General features: G+C 45.3%; 1 protein-coding gene across 7 annotated transcripts in view; it reads left to right on the top strand.

Annotated features, from left to right (window-relative positions):
• LOC122932724 (gastrula zinc finger protein XlCGF26.1-like) overlaps positions 1 to 21,277 on the top strand; it is a 43,386-nt gene extending 22,109 nt beyond the window's left edge. For all 7 annotated transcript variants that reach the window (XM_044287311.1, XM_044287307.1, XM_044287310.1 and 4 more), the window contains one exon: positions 19,853 to 21,277. In XM_044287311.1, the coding sequence (XP_044143246.1) occupies positions 19,931 to 21,277 (1,347 nt within the window). In that variant the 5' untranslated portion in view covers positions 19,853 to 19,930. The remainder of the gene's footprint in view (positions 1 to 19,852) is intronic.
• Positions 21,278 to 21,826: the final 549 nt, after the last annotated feature.

The following is a 21,826-nucleotide window of genomic DNA, read 5'->3' on the forward strand; positions in this document are numbered from 1 at the left end:
CCAAGTCTTTCCTAGCTGACAGCCGAGTACAGAGCCTTCACTGCTTCCCAGTCCTCCGGTACTAATGCGCGCTTCCATAATGGACGCATTAGTACTTTTTTGGGGAAAAAAATGCATCTTATGGGGTGAAAAATACGGTAATTCATCTATCGGTTGAATATCGGTTCTATTTTATTTGGGTTTTTATTTGTGTTTTTTTTAAATATATGTATTAATAAACCGCACAAATTTTCACTACTCTTTGGCCATTGGTTCTTGGGCGATTCCATAGTTTGAATGCCTGTCCTACACATACTAATTATCCTGTGTGTGTGTATGTGTGTGTGTATATATATATATATATATAATATATATATATAATATATTATTATTATTTTTTTTATTAATTTAGTCCCCAATGTGCCCCATTCCCATTTTCAGGATGGCCGAGCAAGCGCGCGATCCCCTGCCCCTTCTCCCCCCTTCCCTATTTTCAGGATGGCCGGAGCGGTTAGCAGAGTGTCAGCACACCGATGTCAGCCGTTTAACCCCTTCCATGCCGCTGTATGAAAAAGGGTTAACAGGGAGGGAACTTCCTCCTTCTCCCATTGGGCAGCCGCTTTGCAGTTGCAGCGACCTGATGCTTGATGCGGTCACAGAGGGAGAGAGCTCCCTCCCTTCTACATCGGGCCGCCAGGGCTCCAGAATGGTCGCCAATGCGACTTAGAATTTACAAATGGTGACAAGACTTTTTTGTCTTGTTGCCATTTGCAACTAGACCCGCCGCCGAAGCTCTGCAGTTTAATACAGCTGCAGGGCACTGGAGATGATAGTTTTCTGCCCCGCCACCGATGTTCTTCTCAGCAGCGCAGTGGAGAAGGAGTCTCTCCCTCCCCCTGTGCTGCTGCCGCCGCCAATAAGAGAGACAGTATGAGGAGCAGAGGGGCTGTGGCCACTGCGCCACCAATAAAGATAACTGACCTGTTAATATAAATACAGGAGGCGGGTGCCGAAATCAAATAGTCGGCACCCGACCTCTATGACAGGGAGCTGCGATCAGCGGCAGTTGAGTTAACCCTTCAGGTGCGGTACCTGAGGGGTTAACTGCAACGGATCGCAGCTCCCTGTCATAGAGGTCGGGTGCCGACTATTTAATTCCGGCACCCGCCTCCTGTATTTATATTAACAGGTCAGTTATTGTCATTCGTGGCGCAGTGCGCCCCCCCCCCCCCCCCAACTCCCCAGTATAATAAACATTGGTGGCGCAGTGCCAATGAGGGTTAAAAAAAATATAAAAATTAACTGACCTCCTCCAATTGATCGGGTAGCTGCCGGTCTCCTGTTCTTTCATCAGGACCTGTCAAAGGACCTGTGGTAAAGTCACTGAGCTCATCACATGGTCCATTACCATGGTGATGGATCATGTGATGAGCACAGTGATGTCACCACAGGTCCTTTGACAGGTCCTGAAGAAAGAAAAGGAGACCGGCAGCTGCCCGATCAATTGGAGGAGGTGAGTTCATTTTTTGTAAAAAATAAATAAAAATGTAACCCTCAATTGACCTTCTACTAAGCATTCTGTATTAAAGAATGCTATTATTTATCCTTGTAATCACAGGAAAACAGCCTGTTATAAAACGTAGCCTTTAATCTAATATACAAATAAAATAGCAAACTCCCACAAACAAATATAGAAAAGGAACAAAAAAAAAGAAAGAAGAAAAATTGTCACCATGACGACATAAGGGATGATGCTGTAACGCTCAATGGCATGAGTCAATAATGAACAGGGTGGACAGTCGTGGACAATAGTCTGTCCCTGAGTCTAGCCCTAGACTCAGTACCCCTGCCTATATACGGGACTACCGTCCTGACAAGGACGATCCCGTGTTCTGGAACCTCCTATTGGGTCCTGAAATGACCCTAAAGTGTTGGTGAGTACCTGATGGGGGCCTACACTAGGTTACAGAACAAACAAAAAAAGCCTTGACGCCGGCTGATGACGCGATGCGATAATTGCAAGGCCATGTCATCTAACCGCAATAGATGACGTCATCATGGACGGCCCTGACTGAGGCTGTGAATGATGCGTCACCAGCTTTTGAGCACGCCCGTTAAGGGCTTGAGAGGACGGCATAAGGTAGGGATCTAGGAGGGCATCTGTTTAACCACCTCCGGACCGCCTAACGCAGATGTGCGGTCCGGAGGTGGCAGCGCTGCGCACAGTCACGCATATACGCGGCATCTCGCGAGACGCGAGACGCGAGATGACGCGAGTATGCGTGCGCAGTTCGCGCCGGCATTTCATCGAGAAGTATTTCGTCAGCAACCTGCCAGCCAATGATCGTGGCTGGCAGGTTGCTGATTTTTAAAAAAGCCAATCAAAGTGCCAGATATCAGATCATATTAGTAAATATGATCTGTTATATGGCTGCCCTTCTCCTCTGCTGGTTATTTTCGTCGGTTGGATCCAGCAGAGGAGCAGGCTTCACAGTGAGTACACCAAACACTACACTTTAGCCCCTGATCACCCCAATTAACCCTTTGATCACCCCTTTGATCACCCCTGTCAATCACAAGTGAAAAGAAAAAAGTGATCAGTGCAAACTGTCACTTTTTTTTTTCACTGTTATTGACCGTTAGGTTTTAGGTATAGTTTAGGTCCCTTGGTTAGGTAGTTAGCGATCAGTTAGCGCCCAGCCCACCGCACCGCAGTCCCTTATTCGCTGATTAGCGTATCGCTAATCAGCATTTGTACTTTTATAGTATCTGGAAGTGATCAATAGTACTAGTGTCACTTTAGTTCGCCCTCCACCCAAAACGCAGTGTTTGCCCGATCAGGCCTGATCGGTCGCCCACACCCGCCCCACCGCAGTGACACTGCACATTCACTTTACACGCACTGCGGCGATAAAAAAATCAGTTTTGATATTTTTTATCAACCGCAGCGGCCTCCGGTACTTCGCTAGGCTCCTCTTTGTAAGACAGGCTTGCTTTTTTTTTCTTGGGTAGTCTCAGGGAATACCCCTAAATTTAGTTGCCCACATGTCTAACAGGGGGTATTCCTCTGAAGAGGCCTACAGGCTTCTGACCCAGTCGGATGAGGAGTGGGAACCCTCATCTGATGAATCCAGCGGGTCAGAATACGAACCTGTAGAAAGCAGTGGCTCTCTGACCCAAAGTTCGGACGAGGAGGCTGAGGTCCCTGATACCACCAGGCGTACCCGGCCCCGTGTCGCTAGACCGCAGGTTGCGCAGGATCCGCTTCAAGAGCAGCAGAGTGGGGCTGGTGCTGTCGGATTACGTGGTGAGGCATACACCAGCAGCCCAGCCCTCCCTGGACCTAGTACCAGCACTGCCGTACAACCTGGTGAAGTAGCGAGCACCAAAAGGGCAGTTGAAGCTGGTACGGTGGCACGTGCAGTAGTGACCCCGTCGCAGCCACCGCAAAGACGTGCCCGTAGAGCCCCTAGAATCCCAGAGGTGCTGGCAAACCCTGATTGGCAGTCCCCAACTTCCGCTGCACCTGTAGTTTTCCCTTTCACCGCCCAGTCTGGAGTTCGGGTTGAGACAGCTCAGATCAGTTCGGCCCTGGGATTTTTTGAGCTGTTCTTGACTGCGGAGCTTTTAGACATAGTTGTGGCCGAAACAAACAGGTATGCCACACAATTTATCACCGCTAACCCGGGAAGCTTTTATGCCCAGCCTTTCCGGTGGAAACCAGTCCAAGTTTCCGAACTTAAAACTTTTCTGGGCCTCCTCCTCAACATGGGCCTGACAAAAAAGCATGAATTGCGGTCATATTGGTCCACGAACCCGATTCATCACATGCCCATGTTCTCTGCTGCCATGTCCAGGGCACGTTTTGAGGCCATCCTGCGGTTCCTGCACTTTAGTGACAACACCGCCTCCCGTCCCAGGGGCCACCCTGCTTTTGACCGGCTCCACAAAATTCGGCCCCTCATAGACCATTTCAACCAGAAATTTGCAGATATTTATACCCCAGAGCAAAACATCTGCATAGACGAGTCCATGATACATTTTACCGGGCGCCTTGGCTTCAAACAATACATCCCAAGCAAGCGCGCCCGGTATGGGGTCAAATTGTATAAGCTCTGTGAAAGGGCCACAGGCTATACCCACAAATTTCGTGTCTAAAAAAAAAAAAAACACACCAGTAAGCAAACACGTTAATGTTCAGTTAAAAAAGTTAAAGTTACATGTTCTGTTGCAAAGTTAATAAAATTATTGCGTTGCGGCCTGGTTTTTTCTTTTTTTTTTCTTTTTGTCTTTTTACCTTCCAGGTGGACCAACCGATCTACTAGCTGCAGCACCGATGTGCATTCTGACAGAAGCATTGCGCTGCTGTCAGATTACACACAAGTCGGTGTATGCGGCGCTGCAAGACGGGATTTTCTCCTCTGCAGTGACAGATACGTTTGCCAAGGCATACGAGCTGAGGAGGAGGCGGCGTTCCTATGCTTTGGCAAACACTTTGTATATATATATATAAAAAAAAAAAAAAAAAAAATCCCGGCAATGATTTATTCATCCACATCGATTGATGTGAATGGAGAAATCTGGTTTGCCAGGGCCTACGAGCTAAGTGGGTATGGATGTAGGGCGGAGCTCCTATGTCCTGGCAGACGCCTTTCCCCTCCATTTTTTTTTTTTTGGCAGAGATTTTTTCATCCACATTGATCGATGCGAATGAAGAAATCTGTGCCGTTCATTTTTTTCTTTCAGCCCAGAGGCTGAACGGAAAAAAAAATCTCATTACCTGTATGCTCAATATAAGGAGAATAGCAGAAACTCCTAATGCTGGCCATACATGTAATGATTGCGGAGACCCTCAAATGCCAGGGCAGTACAAACACCCCACAACTGACCCCATTTTGGAAAGAAGACACCCCAAGGTATTTGCTGAGGGGCATATTGAGTCCATGAAAGATTAAAATTTTTGTCCTAAGTTAGCGGAAAGTGAGACTTTGTGAGAAAAAAATAAAAATAAAATCAATTTCCGCTAACTTATGCAAAAAAAATAAAAAATTTCTATGAACTTGCCAGGCCCCTCATTGGATACCTTGGGGTGTCTTCTTTCCAAAGTGGGGTCACATGTGGGGTATTTATACTGCCCTGGCTTTTTAGGGGCCCTAAAGCATGAGAAGAAGTCTGGGATCCAAATGTCTAAAAATGCCCTCCTAAAAGGAATTTGGGCCCCTTTGCGCATCTAGGCTGCAAAAAAGTGTCACACATCTGGTATCGCCGTACTCAGGAGAAGTTGGGCAATGTGTTTTGGGGTGTCATTTTACATATACCAATGCTGGGTGAGATAAACATCTTGATCAAATGCCAACTTTGTATAAAAAAATTGGAAAAGTTGTCTTTTGCCAGGATATTTCTCTCACCCAGCATGGGTATATGTAAAATGACACCCCAAAACACATTCCCCAACTTCTCCTGAGTACGGCGATACCAGATGTGTGACACTTTTTTGCTGCCAAGGTGGGCAAAGGGGCACATATTCCAAAGTGCACCTTTCGGATTTCGCAGGCCATTTTTTACACATTTTGATTGCAAAGTACTTCTCGCACATATGGGCCCCTAAATTGCCAGGGCAGTATAACTACGCCATAAGTGACCCCATTTTGGAAAGAAGACACCCCAAGGTATTCCGTGAGGGGCATGGCGAGTTCCTAGAATTTTTTATTTTTTGTCGCAAGTTAGTGGAATATGAGACTTTGTAAGGAAAAAAGAGAAAAAAAAAAAATCATCATTTTCCGCTAACTTGTGACAAAAAAAATAAAATTCTAGGAACTCGCAGTGCCCCTCACGGAATACCTTGGGGTGTCTTCTTTCCAAAATGGGGTCACTTGTGGCGTAGTTATACTGCCCTGGCAATTTAGGGGCCCAAATGTGTGAGAAGTACCTTGCAATCAAAATGTGTAAAAAAAATGGCCTGCAAAATCCGAAAGGTGCACTTTGGAATATGTGCCCCTTTGCCCACCTTGGCAGCAAAAAATTGCGACACATCTGGTATCGCCGTACTCAGGAGAAGTTGGGGAATGTGTTTTGGGGTGTCATTTTACATATACCCATGCTGGGTGAGAAAAATATCTTGGTCAAATGCCAACTTTGTATAAAAAAATGGGAAAAGTTGTCTTTTGCCAAGATATTTCTCTCACCCAGCATGGGTATATGTAAAATGACACCCCAAAACACATTCCCCAACTTCTCCTGAGTACGGCGATACCAGATGTGTGACACTTTTTTGATGCCAAGGTGGGCAAAGGGGCACATATTCCAAAGTGCACCTTTTGGATTTCACCGGTCATTTTTTACACATTTTGATTGCAAAGTTCTTCTCGCACATTTGGGCCCCTAAATTGCCAGGGCAGTATAACTACCCCACAAGTGACCCCATTTTGGAAAGAAGACACCCCAAGGTATTCTGTGACGGGCATGGTGAGTTCCTAGAATTTTTTATTTTTTGTCGCAAGTTAGTGGAATATGAGACTTTGTAAGAAAAAATAAAAAAAATAAAATCATCATCATTTTCCGCTAACTTGTGACAAAAAATAAAAAGTTCTATGAACTCACTATGCCCATCAGCGAATACCTTAGGGTGTCTACTTTCCGAAATGGGGTCATTTGTGGGGGTTTTCTACTGTTTGGGCATTGTAGAACCTCAGGAATCATGACAGGTGCTCAGAAAGTCAGAGCTTTTTCAAAAAGCGGAAATTCACATTTTTGTACCATAGTTTGTAAATGCTATAACTTTTACCCAAACCATTTTTTTTTTGCCCAAACATATTTTTTTTTTATCAAAGACATGTAGAACAATAAATTTGGCGAAAAATTTATATATGGATGTCGTTTTTTTTGCAAAATTTTACAGCTGAAAGTGAAAAATGTCATTTTTTTGCAAAAAAATCGTTACATTTTGATTAATAACAAAAAAAGTAAAAATGCCAGCAGCAATGAAATACCACCAAATGAAAGCTCTATTAGTGAGAAGAAAAGGAGGTAAAATTCATTTGTATGGTAAGTTGCATGACCGAGCGATAAACGGTGAAAGTAGTGTAGTGCCGAAGTGTAAAAAGTGCTCTGGTCATGAAGGGGGTTTCACCTAGCGGGGCTGAAGTGGTTAAACAGCGCATGATAACCACGCCCATTATGGGCGGTACTAAGCGCTCATAGATGTAAACTCACGCTTATACTGACAGAGATCGTATAGGGCAGCTGTTACACAGTGCCGTATCAGAACCACGCCCATTATGGGCGGCACCAAACGCCCTATTTTGTGTATTCACGCCCATACTGCGCGTGTTACAGAGATAGGCCCAATTGATCTGGCTCCACCCACTGGGGAGGGAGAGCGGGTTATTTAAACCTGACAACTTACCCTGCACATTGACCTCACACACACCTGTGAGTCCTCCATCAACCTCGAGATCCTTTTTCATCTATAACAGGTTGGTCATGCTGCCGCTTGCCCCCCCCCCCCCAACTTTTTTGGGGTGCAAGATTTTTTATTTCCACCTCATCACCACGACGGCTACAAGGAGAGATTGACCCCTGACCTCTGTAGGGGCAGGAACAGAGAGGGGGTTTAAATCCCCCCCTCCCACCACCAGCACCAGTGTTTCCTGTCCCTACAGAGGACAGGGGCAGAGAGAGTCTGCCTGCGGGGAGATGAAGTTGAAGAATGTAACTTCCTGACACCTACCGGGTGTTCCCCCTGCCCTCCTGCGGTCCTCGTACTAACGCTGGGCAGGGGTGAAGGAGGGAGGACTCGCTCCATTATAATATGTGAGCCTGCTCCCGGGTCGCGTTCTCCCGCCGGGCCTGCTTGGCTATCGCCGGGTGCGCGCCTAAGCGCTTCAGGAAAGCGGCAGACGTCACTTCCGGGTGGACGGGGAAGTGACGTCATTCAGGGGCGTCTCCCATTCAAATTTTCGGCGCCAGCGGTGCCGAATGTCTCAGTGTACCGGCGTACATCGGAGCAGCGTGCAGTCATGTCGACCGAACCCCGCTCCCCTGGAGACCCTTCTGTGCCGCCTGCAGTAAGTTCCCCTGTGGGGAAGCGCTTTTTTTCCACCCTGTTACTTGTTCCTAGACACCGTACCAGGTTGCTTGTTCCTCCTCCTCCACTTCTCTGGCTTGGGGCTTCTGACTGTTAGTTCCATGTATACCTAGTATGGCTAATGGGGGTTATTCTTCCCAGGTCGCTAAGGAGGCCCAGAAAAAAATCAGAAAACAGTCAAAGTGTGTGTCCTGCCTTAAACGGCTTCCGGACGACTATCGCAAAAAGCTTTGCAAAGACTGCATCTCTAGCGTTATCGCTGAAGAACAGCCTTCCTTCTTTAACGAATTAAGGTCCATGATCCATGAGGAAGTAAGAACCTCCTTATCCCAGATGCCTTCACCCAGGGATGCACCTCCACCAAAAAAACGTAGGGGTCCATCTCCTTCCTTATCAGACCCGGAGATGATAGAGGAAGATGCCTCATCATCTAGAGCCTGGGAGGACGAGGGGGCCTCCTCTGATATTGATACTTCGGAATCAGATAGAAGATTCTGCTTTTCATTGGACGAGATGCCAGACCTTCTAAAGGCGGTCCGGGCCACTATGGGGGTCGAAGAAACCCCTAGAGCCCACTCGGTCCAGGATGAGATGTTTGGGAGACTCAGGGTTAAAAAGACCCGGGTGTTTCCAATAAACGAGAACATACGAGATATGGTGCTTGACGAGTGGTCCAACCCGGAAAAGAGGTTGGGGGTGTCCAGGTCCTTTAAGAACCGGCTATTGTTTGACTCGAGCGAAGCAAAAATTTTCAGTGAAACACCAAAGGTCGACATTCAAGTCGCAAAGGTCAATAAGAAGACTGCCTTGCCGTTCGAAGACACTTCTCAGCTGCGTGATCCCATGGATAGGAAGGCAGATAGCCTCTTAAAAAAATCGTGGGAAGCGGCGATGTTCACTTTAAAAACAAACATCGCAGCTACCTCAGTGGCAAGATCCATGAGGCTGTGGCTAGAGGAACTGGAATCTCACATCAGAGATAATACTTCCAGGGATGAGATCCTAAGGTCCCTCCCCCTATTGAAATCCGCCACAGCATTTATGGCAGACACCTCAGCTGAGTCTGTCAGATTTGCGGCAAAGGATGCCGGGCTCTCTAATGCGGCCCGCCGTGCCTTGTGGATGAAGAGCTGGTCAGGCGACAACACATCAAAGATGAAACTATGCTCCATCCCGTTCTCGGGGGAATACGTCTTTGGGCCCGTCCTAGACCGTATCCTGGAGAAAGCGGCGGACAAAAAAAAGGGGTTCCCAGAGGAGAGACCCTATAAAAGGAGATATCCCTTTCGGGCCCCCACCAGCCAGAATAGACCCTTTAAGGATAAAGGGAAGTCAGGACGCTGGAGTTACCCAAAAGGGGGCAGGGGTAGGAACAACCCCTCCTCCTCCCAGAATAAGCCCTCGGACAAGCAATGACGCCAGAGTTGGGGGGAGATTGAAGAATTTTCTGACTCCTTGGGAGTCCACTACCCTGAACCCTTGGGTTCGGGACATAATAAAATCCGGGTACCACATCGAACTTTCTTCATCTCCCCCAAACCGCTTCATTGTCACCAACCCAAGTTCCCCCAAAGTGCGCAAAAAGATTCTGCAAGGGGTCCAAAGTCTTCTGGCGACGGACGTGATAGTACAAGTCCCGTCAACACAGCAAAGACAAGGGTTCTATTCGAACCTGTTTTTGGTAGAGAAAAAAGAGGGCTCATTCCGCACAATTATAAACTTGAAAGCCCTGAACAAGTTTGTCATTTATCGGAAGTTCAGGATGGAATCCCTGAAGTCCCTGATTCCGTTAATAGGGAGGAACGCCCTGATGTGCTCAGTAGACCTTCAGGACGCCTACTATCACGTCCCAATTCATCCAGAGTCACAAAGGTTCTTGAGGTTCGCCATCCAGGACCACAAGGGAGTAACTCATCACTTCCAGTTTACGGCCCTCCCCTTTGGGATATCATCTGCACCCAGAGTGTTTACGAAGCTGGTAGTCGAGATGGTGGCCTTCCTGAGACACAAAGGTCTGGTGATTATACCGTACCTGGACGATTTCCTCTTAATTGGGAATTCGGAGAACAAACTCAGAACAGACCTACAAACCTTCCTGTCTCTCACTCAAGATCTGGGATGGTTGGTGAACATGAAAAAATCGAACCTGGTGCCCTCCAGCACTATCCAGTTTTTGGGCGTCATCCTGGATTCCCGAACGCAGCATACCTTCCTTCCACCAGACAAGGTCAGAAACCTTCAATTACAGGTTCAACGTTTCCAGAACAGGAGGTCATGTCCCATAAGGGAAGCTATGAGCCTCCTGGGTCTTCTCTCATCTTGTATCATGTCCGTCCCATGGAGTCAGGCCCACTTCCGATCTCTCCAAGCATGGATCCTCAGAACTTGGAACAAACAACAGTCCTCCTTGGATCACAAAGTTTTGATTCCCCTAGCGGTGAAGACCTCCCTAAATTGGTGGAAAAGCACAAGCAATCTGTCCTTGGGAGTTGCCTGGGAGAAGGTTCCCTACATTCAAGTACTTACGGATGCAAGTGGAAAAGGATGGGGAGCGAAAGTGGGAGATCACTTGTTCCAAGGTTCCTGGATTCCAACAACCCGCTCTCAGTCCTCCAATTTCAGAGAGCTGGAAGCAGTCTGGAAAGCCCTGAAAGCCGCAGAGACCCTTCTGGTGGGTCAGCACGTAAAAATCCTTTCGGACAACACGACGACGGTGGCTTATCTCTCTCACCAGGGAGGCACGAGATCGGAGAAACTGATGTCTATTGCAAGGAAGATCTTCAACTGGGCAGAATCCCACGTGAGTTCCATCTCCGCAATTCACTTAAAAGGAATACTGAACGTAGAAGCAGACTATCTCAGTCGCCAGCTAATAGATCATACCGAGTGGTCCTTGAATCAAGAAGTATTTCAGGTTCTGGCAGAAAGATGGGGCACTCCACAAGTGGATTTGTTCGCCTCCAAGAAGAACGCAAAGGTACCAACGTTCTGTTCGCTAAACCCACGGGACAATCCCTGGGTGCTGGATGCGCTCACGATTCATTGGGACTGGGATCTCAGTTATGCATTCCCACCTTTGCCTCTACTTCCCAGGATAATCCAGAAACTCTACCTAGAAGATACGACACTAATTCTAATAGCTCCCTATTGGCCGAAAAGGAGCTGGTTCTCTTCTTTAAAAAATCTATCAGTAGAGGACCCATGGCCTCTTCCTTCCAGGAGGGACCTGCTTCACCAGGGGCCAATCCTACACCCAAATCCGAGCTTCCTCAAGCTGTCAGCCTGGATCCTGAGGTCCAGAGGTTGAAGTCCCAAGGGCTCTCCGACCAAGTGATAGCTACCCTAAAAGCGAGTAGGAAGAAGGTTACCTTCTCAATTTACTTAAAGATTTGGAAGAGATTCTGTACCTGGATTGGCAACCCTGCCCCAAATTTAGAGCCGCCCAATTTTCTGAAAATCTTGGACTTCCTCCAGCAGGGGCTTGAATTAGGTCTTAGACCCTCTACCCTGAGGGTACAGGTCTCGGCACTAGCTTGCTTCTTTGATCGAGATCTAGCCAGTCATCGCTGGATCAAAAGATTCATGAGAGCTGCCTCCCGACTACGTCCCTCTCTAAAATCTAGGATCCCCAACTGGGACCTCAATACGGTACTCACGGGCTTGACTCTTGCTCCGTTTGAGCCCCTATCTAGTTGTTCCACCAAACATCTATCGCTTAAGACTGCATTCTTGGTGGCCATCACGTCCGCAAGAAGGCTAGGCGAGATCCAAGCTCTATCGATACAGGAACCCTATCTCCGTATCACCGATGACAGAATCATTCTTAAGTTAGATCCAGGTTTTTTGCCTAAAGTGGTATCGGATTTCCACCGCAACCAGGAGATAGTCTTACCCTCCTTTTGCAGTAATCCCTCTAATATTAGGGAATCTAGCTTCCACTCTCTAGATGTAAGACGCTCTGTCTTACGGTATCTTGAGGTATCAAAAGGTTTCCGTAAATCCAGCAACCTATTTGTCTTATTCTCAGGTAAGAATAAGGGTCTAAAAGCCTCCAGGTCCTCCTTAGCACGGTGGATAAAGGATTCCATTTCCATCTCCTATGAGTCCCAAGGTCTGTCGTGCCCCCCAAATTTGAGAGCTCACTCTACCCGGGCTATGTCCTCCTCCCAGGCCGAGCGGGCCGGAGCTTCCCTTGAGGATATCTGTAAGGCTGCTACTTGGTCTAACATCCACACCTTTACTAAACACTATAGGTTAGACCTATCTACTTCAGACTTGTCTTTTGGACGTAAGGTCCTTCAGGCGGTTGTCCCCCCCCTAAGCTATAATTTTTTATATCTCCTTGTAGCCGTCGTGGTGATGAGGTGGAAAGCCGGAATTAGACTTACCGGTAATTCAGTTTCCACGAGATCACCACGACGGCACATATATTCACTACCCTTCCTTTAGTCTTACCTGGGAGGTTATGAAGTAATACCCTCTCGATTCATTATTTTTCTGTCTCACCACTCATTTCTGTCTCTGTAATTTTGGACACACTGGTGCTGGTGGTGGGAGGGGGGGATTTAAACCCTCTCTCTGTTCCTGCCCCTACAGAGGTCAGGGGTCAATCTCTCCTTGTAGCCGTCGTGGTGATCTCGTGGAAACTGAATTACCGGTAAGTCTAATTCCGGCTTTTTTGGGTACGCTGACTGTGGCCGGCACTCTTAGCGTCCGGCCACTGTTAGCGCATCGCACACCCCACCGCTGATCAACTTCGGACGGTTGATCAACGGTTTTGTATTTTTTTTTTGTAACATTTTTTGCCCTTTTTTTCTTGTTGGTTTTAGGGTGAGTTCGTGAACACCCGTGCCCCCCCCCACACACGCACACCAAATAAAGATTTACACACGCAGACACACACTCCCCTATGGCCCGCCGGACGTTCTCGGCCGAGGAGGCATATGTCCAGCTTGCCTCCGACTCCGAGAGTCCCAGTGAGGACGAGGATGACCCCACTTTCCTGTTGTCATCCGCGATGATGATGAGCCCCCAAGGCGGCGGAGCGGAGCAAGGGGACCGCTATGCTAGGGACCCTGTGGCCCAGCCTAGTACGAGCAGCTCTGGGGCTCGTACTAGTTTTCTGGCCCACCAGTTAAATTCACCGGAGCACCCTGCCGGTGAACCTGTCTGGTGGACCCCAGAGCGATACGAGCCCGTGATTCCTGATTTTGTAGGCCAATCAGGAATCCAGATTTCCACAGTGGGCTACACTGAATGACTGACTTTTTTTTGTAATTTTTTCAGTGACCCACTGGTAAATCTGATGGTGGAGCAGACGAACCTGTACGTCCAACAGTTCGTTGCTCAACAATCGGGCTCCTTTTTGGCCAGGCCCGGTGGCTGGATGCCGGTCAGTGCATCCGAGATGAGGACATTTTGGGGCCTCGTGCTGCATATGGGCCTGGTCAAGAAACCTAGTGTCAGGCATTACTGGAGTGGGGACATCCTCTACCAGGCCCCACTTTACAGTACGGCCATGACACGCTACCGGGTTTTAGGCCATCCGGAAATGTCTGCATTATTCAGATAATGCAGCATGTCCCCCCCAAGGTGATCCTGCCTATGACCGTCTGTATAAGATACGGCCGGTCATCGATCATTTTGGGGACAAATTTGTACAGGCCTATGTACCTGGAAGGGAGGTCGCGGTTTATGAGTCTCTCATTGCTTTCAAGGGGAGACTCATTTTACGCCAGTATGTGCCCTCCAAGCAGGCAAGGTATGGCGTGAAGCTATACAAACTTTGTGAGAGTACCTCAGGGTACACTTCCAAGTTTTGTGTATACTAGGGTCGAGATTCCTGTATTCAACCCTCAGAATGTCCCCCCACTCTGGGTGTTAGCGGGAAACTTGTGTGGGACCTTATGTACCCACTGCTAGATAAGTTACCACCTTTATGTGGATACATTTTATACTAGTATCCCCCTTGTTCCAGTCCCTTGCCGCCAGATCCACGTCTGCTTGTGGGACCGTGCGGAAAAATCAACACGGCCTCCCTGCCCACCCCCTCCAGGTACCTATCCCCAGGGGTGCGACCCGTGCCCTTACCAGTGAAAACCTGTTTCTGGTCAGGTATAAGGACAAGAGGGATGTCCTTGTACTGTCCACAATTCATGGTAACGGCATCACCCCTGTCCCTGTGCGAGGTACCACGGCAACAGTCCTCAAGCCCGATTGTATCGTCGACTACAATCGGTATATGGGAGGAGTTGATCTCTCTGATCAAGTCCTCAAGCCATATAACGCCATGCGCTAAACCCTGGCATGGTACAAAAAAGTTGCGGTCTACTTGGTGCAGGTTGCCTTGTACAACTCTTTTGTACTATCCCGAAGCGCTGGCAACACAGGGACATTCCTTCAGTTCTATGATGCAGTCCTCAAGGTTCTGATCTTTTCAGACCGGGAAAGAGCAGGCTGGAGTACCTCGGGAACTGGAGGCGCCCGGATCGTCCCTGGCTAACACTTTCCAGGTGTGGTCCCCCATACTGGAAAGAAAGGATGAACCCAAAAAAAGTGCAGAGTGTGTCGCAGGAGGGGGATACGGAAGGACACCACTACTCGGTGCGACACGTGTCCCGATCATCCGGGCCTCTGCATTGACTGTTGCTTCAGGGAGTATCACACTTCCATGGAGTACTAAATTTATATCCCAATTTAGCCACTGACATCGGATAAAAAAACTGGCTTGAAAATAATTTTTTAAAAAGTATACAAATTAGGTATCGCTGCGTCGGTAATAATCTCCTCTATAAAAATAACCCATGACCTAACCCCCCAGATTAACACGGTCCAAAAAAAAAAAAAGAAACGGTGCAAAAAAAAGAACTTTTTTTGTCACCTTACTTAAAAATTTTAATAGCAAGCGATCAAAAAGCAAGCTAAAAAACAAAAACAAAAAATGACTCAGACTTTAGAGATAAAAAAACTTTTTATAATAAAGTCTAAAACCTAAATAATTGTAAAAAAAAAGAAGTAGACTTATTAGGTATCGCCGCGTCCGTAAGAAAAATCTCCTCTATAAAAATACCCCATGACCTAACCCCCCAGATTAACACGGTAAAAAAAACCAAAAAAAAAACGGTGCCAAAACAGCTATTTTTGGCACTTTTTCATTTCAATCAGTTTTTTCCGGTAACAAAGCAAGGGTTAACAACCTAAACAAAACTTAATTTTTATTACCCTGATATTGCAGTTTACAGAAACGCCACATTTGTGGTCGTAAACTGCTGTATCAGTAAAAGGGAGGCCACAAAAGGAAAGGACCGACATGGTTTCTGGAAGGCCGATTTTTATGGCCTTTTTTATTGACACCATGTCCCTTTTTTGAAGCCCCCCTGATGTCCCCCCTAGAGTAAAAACTCCACAAACGTGACCCATCTAAGAAACTACACCCTTCAAGGTATTCAAAACTGATTTTACAAACTTTATTAACCCTTTAGGTGTTCCTGTTAATGGCAAATGGAGATGAAATTTCAGAATTTAAATTTTTAGTAACCTTGCCTCACAAAAATGTAATATAGAGCAACCACAAATCATATGTACCCTAAAAATAATCCCAACAACACCGCCACCTTATCCTGTAGTTTCCAAAATGGGGTCACTTTTAGGGAGTTTCTACTCCAGGGGTGCATCAGGGGGGTTGAAACAGGTGTAAATAAAACGGTCCATAAAAATCAGCCCTCCAAAAACCAAACGGTGCACCTTTCCCTCTACGCCCCGCTGTGTGGCCGTACAGTAGTGTACGGCCACATATGGGGTGTTTCTGTAAACGGCAGAGTCAGGGCAATAAAGATACAGTCTTGTTTGGCTGTTAACCCTTGCTTTGTTAGTGGAAAAAATTGAAAATGTGGCAAAAAAAGAAATTTTCTAATTTCATCCCCATTTGCCAATAACTCTTGTGCAACACCTAAAGGGTTAACAAAGTTAGTAAAATCAGTTTTGAATACCTTGAGGGGTGTAGTTTCTAGAATGGGGTCATTTTTGGGTGGTTTCTATTATATAAGCCTCACAAAGTGACTTCAGACCTGAACTGGTCCCTAAAAATTGGGTTTTAGAAAATTTCTGAAAAATGTCAAGATTTGCTTCCAAACTTCTAAGCCTTGTAACATCCCCAAAATATAAAATATCATTCCCAAAATGATGCAAACATGAAGTAGACATATGGCGAATGTAAAGTAATAGCTATGTTTGGAGGTAAACTTTGAAATTGGCAATTATTTTTAAAATTTTTGGTAAATTTGGTATTTCTCTATAAATAAAAATGATTTTTTATTTTTCTTACGTCATTTTAGCAGTGTCATGAAGTACAATATGTGACGAAAAAACAATCTCAGAACGGCCTGGATAAGTCAAAGCGTTTTAAAGTTATCACCACTTAAAGTGACAGTGGTCAGATTTGCAAAAAATGGCCAGGTCCTTAACCCCTTCCCGACCGCAATCTGTATATATGCATGATAGCTGCACATGCCCCGTGCAGCTATCGCGTCTATAAATGTCAAACCAGCTCTTTAATCCAAGCGCCGCAAAGCGCTTGGATTAAAGCTTCTGCCCGAGCCCTGCTGCTGTCACGGACAGCATACAGTGCAGTAATGCCGGCAAGGGACCAATCAGAGTGGCCCCTTGCCGACAATCGATCCGATTTGTTAGTCTCTGCAGATCGGATTGCGGCAGTGAAAAAAATGCAGATTTCATGCTCTGATCTGCGCTCTGCAGATCAGAGCCTGAAATCAGGTAGTGTCCTCGTAATACCCCCTCCGATCTGTGCCCCCGATCTGTGGCTGTGCCCCCCCCCCCTGTGCCCCTCCAAGCCCCACCCTTGTGTCCGCCTGCAACTCATCTCCTAGAGGCAGCTGCCCTGATGCGGTCTGCCCCCTCCCCGCCCCATGCATTCATTCTCACCCGCCCCCCTCAATATTGGCGGCCGTACCCCCCGATTTCCCCCCCCCCCACACACGCTGCCCCCGATCCCCCTGCTGTGTGTGATGGCGGCGGCTCCATTACTCAGCCGCCGCCATCAGCAGAGAGTGTCAGCTCTATGCTGACACTCTCCTGTAACCCCATAGATGCCGCGGTTGCGGCATCCATGGGGTTAATAGAGGGAGGGAGCTCCCTCTCTCAACCATTGGGGCTGCAGCGCTGTGATTGCAGCACCCGATGGTTGCCATGGCAACCGTCCGCTGTTGCCACCTGCAGGGCATCTAATGGTATTATACTTTGCAATGCAAGAGCATTGCAAAGTATAGTACAGCCATCAGCCCCACTGGATCTTCATGATCCAAGAGGGACTTGGAAAAAATGATACCCTATCGCCCAAAAAATAAAAAAGCTATGGCTCTCAGACTATAGAGACACTAAAACATCATTTTTTTGGTTTCAGAAATGCTATTATTGTGCAAAACTTAAATAAATAAGAAAAAGTGTACATATTAGGTATTTCCACGTCCGTAACAATCTTCTCTATAAAACTATCACATGACCTAACTCCTCAGATGAACGCTCTAAAAATAAATAAATGAAAACTGTTCCAAAACAGCCAATTTTTGGGTCACCTTGCCCATAAAGTGTAATAATGAATGATCAAAAAAATCCTATGTACCCAAAAATGGTACCAATAAAAACCTCAACATTTTCTGCAAAAAACAAGCCCCTGCACAAGACGATCGGCAGAAAAATAAAAAACATATGGCGTTCAGAAAACCAATCCAGCACAATCTTGCTTCCAAAAACCGTATGGCATTCCTTTCCTTCTGCGCCCTGCCGTGTGCCCATACAGTAGTTTACGACCACATGTGGGGTCTTTATGTAAACCGCGGAATCAGGGTAATAAATATTGAGTTTTGTTTGGCTGTTAACCCTCAATGTGTTACAATTTTTTTTTTTTTTATAAAATGGAAAATCTGCTAAAAAAGTGAAATTTAGAAATTTCATCTCCATTTTCCTTTAATTCTTGTGGAACGCCTAAAGGGTTAACAAAGTTTGTAAAATCCGTTTTGAGTAACTTGAGGGGTGTAGTTTCTACAATGGGGTCATTTATGTGGGTTTTGGAAATTTTCTTAAAAATTGTAAGAATTGCTTCTAAACTTCTAAGCCTTCTAACGTCCTAAAAAAATAAAATGACATTTCCAAAATGATGCCAACAAAAAGTAGACATATGGGGAATGTTAAGTAATAAATATTTTATTAGGTATGACTTTCTGTTTTAGAAGCAGAGAAATTGAAATTTGGAAAATTGTGAATTTTCCCAAAATTTTGGTAAATTTGGGATTTTTTTCATAAATAAAGGTGAAATATATTGACTCAAATCATTAAGTACAATGTGTCGCGAGAAAACAATCTCAGAATGGCTTGGATAAATAAGTGTTCCAAAGCTATTACCACATAAAGTGACGCATGTCAGATTTGTAAATTTTGACCTGGACACTGGGGCATCAATAACCCTTGGTCATGAAAGGGTTAAGGTGAAATAAGGCGGTGTCGTTAAGCAGTTAACCTTTGCTTTGTTGTTGGAATTTTTTTTTATTAAAATTGAAAATCTGACAAAAAAGTGAATTTCATCTCCATTTTCCTTTAATTCTGGTGGAACACCTAAAGGGTTAACAAAGTTAGTAAAATCAGTTTTGAATACCTTGAGAGCTGTAGTTTCTAAAATGGGGCCATTTATGGGTGGTTTCTATAATGTAAGCCCCACAAAGTGACTTCAGACCTGAACTGTTCCTTAAAAATAGTTTTGGGGAAATTTTCTTAAAACTTTTGAGATTTGCTACTATACTTCTAAGCCTTCTAACATCCAAAAAAAGAAAATGTAATATACAGAATGACTCAAACATGAAGTAGACTTATGGGAAATATAAAGTAATAACTGTTTTAGGAGGGATCACTATCTGTTTTAAAAGCAGAGAAATAAAATTTTTTGAAATTTAGACTTTTTAAAAAAAATTGGTAAATTTTTTATTTTTTTTTATAAATACAAATGAAATATTTTGACTCAAATTTACCACTGTCATTAAGTACAATATGCGACGAGAAAACAGTCCCAGAATGGCTTGGATAAGTAAAAGCGTTTTAAAGTTCCCACCACATAAAGTGACACAGGTCAGATTTTCTAAATAATGGCCTGGTCCTTAAGGTGAAAAATGGCAGGGTCCAGAAGGGGTTAAAGGGAACCTGTCACCAGTTTTATGGTGTCCTAACTAAGGGCAACATAAATAAGTGACTGATTCTTTTAGCAAAATGCTGGGTCACTTTCTTTAATTGACCCAGTCAATCTGCCAACATCTTGTATTGAAAAGCTCCAGCTGATGATGATGAGTCATTAATATTCATGAGCTCCTGACTCTCCCCGCCCACCTGCTGCTGAATGACAGTTATTTTCCATATGAATCAGCAGCAGGTGGGCAGGGGAGTGGCTATAGCTCTGAATTAAATATACGCTGGACTCAATGACATCACGCTGGACTCCAATCAGCTCATTAGCATGCGGCATCTTTGTGTGTGTATTATGAGGTAACCATCTGTCACACCAGTAAGTGAATACATCTAAGGCACTTTTTAGTAGTTAATGATTGTATATAATTGGTTAGATTATAATCAAATATCCACATGACAGGTTCCCTTTAAGTATGCAGTTAGTATAACGTTGGTACATTTTTTTTATCTGCATATTAATAAAATTTTATATTTTAACGGTTTGTGTGCAATTAGGGGGGGAAAAAAGCCTTTTATCTTATAAAATGTTTCTTTCTTCAGGTAAAGACTGGATAAAAGTCTCCCAAGGTCATCTAATTCCAACTTGGCAATAATAGAACCTGGCATAATCTGGGTGAGATGTCTGCAAATTCTGAATATGGGAATGATTTTGAAAATAATGCTAATCTTTCTGTGCACAATGAAATTCAGAAAGCTGAACGGTCATGTTCTGAAAGAGAGAAAACTTTTAATGTGCTATCAAGTGTTGCTGAAATTCTGAGAAATGACAAAGGAGAAAAGACATATTCATGTTCAGAATGTGGAAAGTGTTTTCGTCAAAATTCACATCTTCTGAGACATCAGAAAACTCACACAGCGGAGAGGCCATTTTCATGTTTAGAATGTGGGAAATGTTTTATTCGAAAATCACATCTTGTTGAACATCAGAAAACTCATACAGGAGAGAAGTCATTTTCATGTTCGGAATGTGGGAAGAGGTTTAGGACTCAACATAGTCTTAAGATACACCTGGGAACTCATACTGGGGTGCAGCAATATTCATGTTCAGAATGTGGGAAATGTTGTAGTGATAAATCAAGTTTTGTGATACATCAGAGAATTCATACAGGAGAGAATCCATATTCATGTTCAGAATGTGGAAAGTGTTTTCGTCAAAATTCACATCTTCTGAGACATCACAAAACTCACACAGCGGAGAAGCCATTTTCATGTTTAGAATGTGGGAAATGTTTTATTCGGAAATCACATCTTGTTGAACATCAGAAAACTCACACAGGAGAGAAGCCATTTTCATGTTCGGAATGTGGGAAATGTTTTAGTAACAAATCAATTCTTCAGGTACATCAGAGAATTCACACCGGGGTTAAGCCATTTTTATGCCCTGAATGTGGGAAATATTTTACTCGGAAATCAGAACTTGAGAATCATCTGAAAATGCACACAGGGGAGAAGCCATTTCCATGTCCTGAATGTGAAAAGTATTTTAATTTGAAAGCACAGCTTGATAAACATCTGAGAACTCACACAGGAGAGAAGCCATATTCGTGTCCTGAATGTGAGAAATGTTTTGGTAATAAATCAAATCTTGTGCAACATCAGAGAATTCACACAGGAGAGAAGCCATATTTGTGTCCCGAATGTGGGAAATGTTTTAGTAACAAATCAATTCTTGAGGAACATCAGAGAATTCACACCGGGGTTAAGCCATTTTTATGCCCTGAATGTGGGAAATATTTTACTCGGAAATCAGAACTTGAGAATCATCTGAAAATGCACACAGGGGAGAAGCCATTTCCATGTCCTGAATGTGAAAAGTATTTTAATTTGAAAGCACAGCTTGATAAACATCTGAGAACTCACACAGGAGAGAAGCCATATTCGTGTCCTGAATGTGAGAAATGTTTTGGTAATAAATCAAATCTTGTGCAACATCAGAGAATTCATACAGGAGAGAAGCCTATTTAATATACAGAATGTGGGAAATGCTTTGGCTGTAAATTAACCTCTACAGGACCGCCGTACGCAGGATTGCGTCCTGCCGGCGGCCCTGCTCTTCTGGGTGGACGCATATACGCGTCCTCCCGCGAGAGCCGAGATTTCCTGTGAACGCGCGCACACAGGAACGGAAGGTAAGCGAGTGGATCTCCAGCCTGCCAGCGGCGATCGCTCGCTGGCAGGCTGGAGATCTGATTTTTTTAACCCCTAACAGGTATATTAGACGCTGTTTTGATAACAGCGTCTAATATACCTGCTACCTGGTCCTCTGGTGGTCCCTTTTGTTAGGATCGACCACCAGAGGACACAGGTAGGTCAGTAAAGTCGCACCAAACACTACACTACACCCCCCCCCGTCACTTATTAACCCTTTATGAACCCCTGATCACCCATGATCACCCCATATAAACTCCCTGATCACCCCCCTGTCATTGATCACCCCCCCCCCTGTCATTGATCACCCCCTGTCAGGCTCCGTTCAGACGTCCGTATGATTTTTACGGATCCACGGATACATGG

This window comes from Bufo gargarizans, chromosome 3, assembly GCF_014858855.1.
Source record: "Bufo gargarizans isolate SCDJY-AF-19 chromosome 3, ASM1485885v1, whole genome shotgun sequence".
Lineage (NCBI taxonomy): Eukaryota > Metazoa > Chordata > Amphibia > Anura > Bufonidae > Bufo > Bufo gargarizans.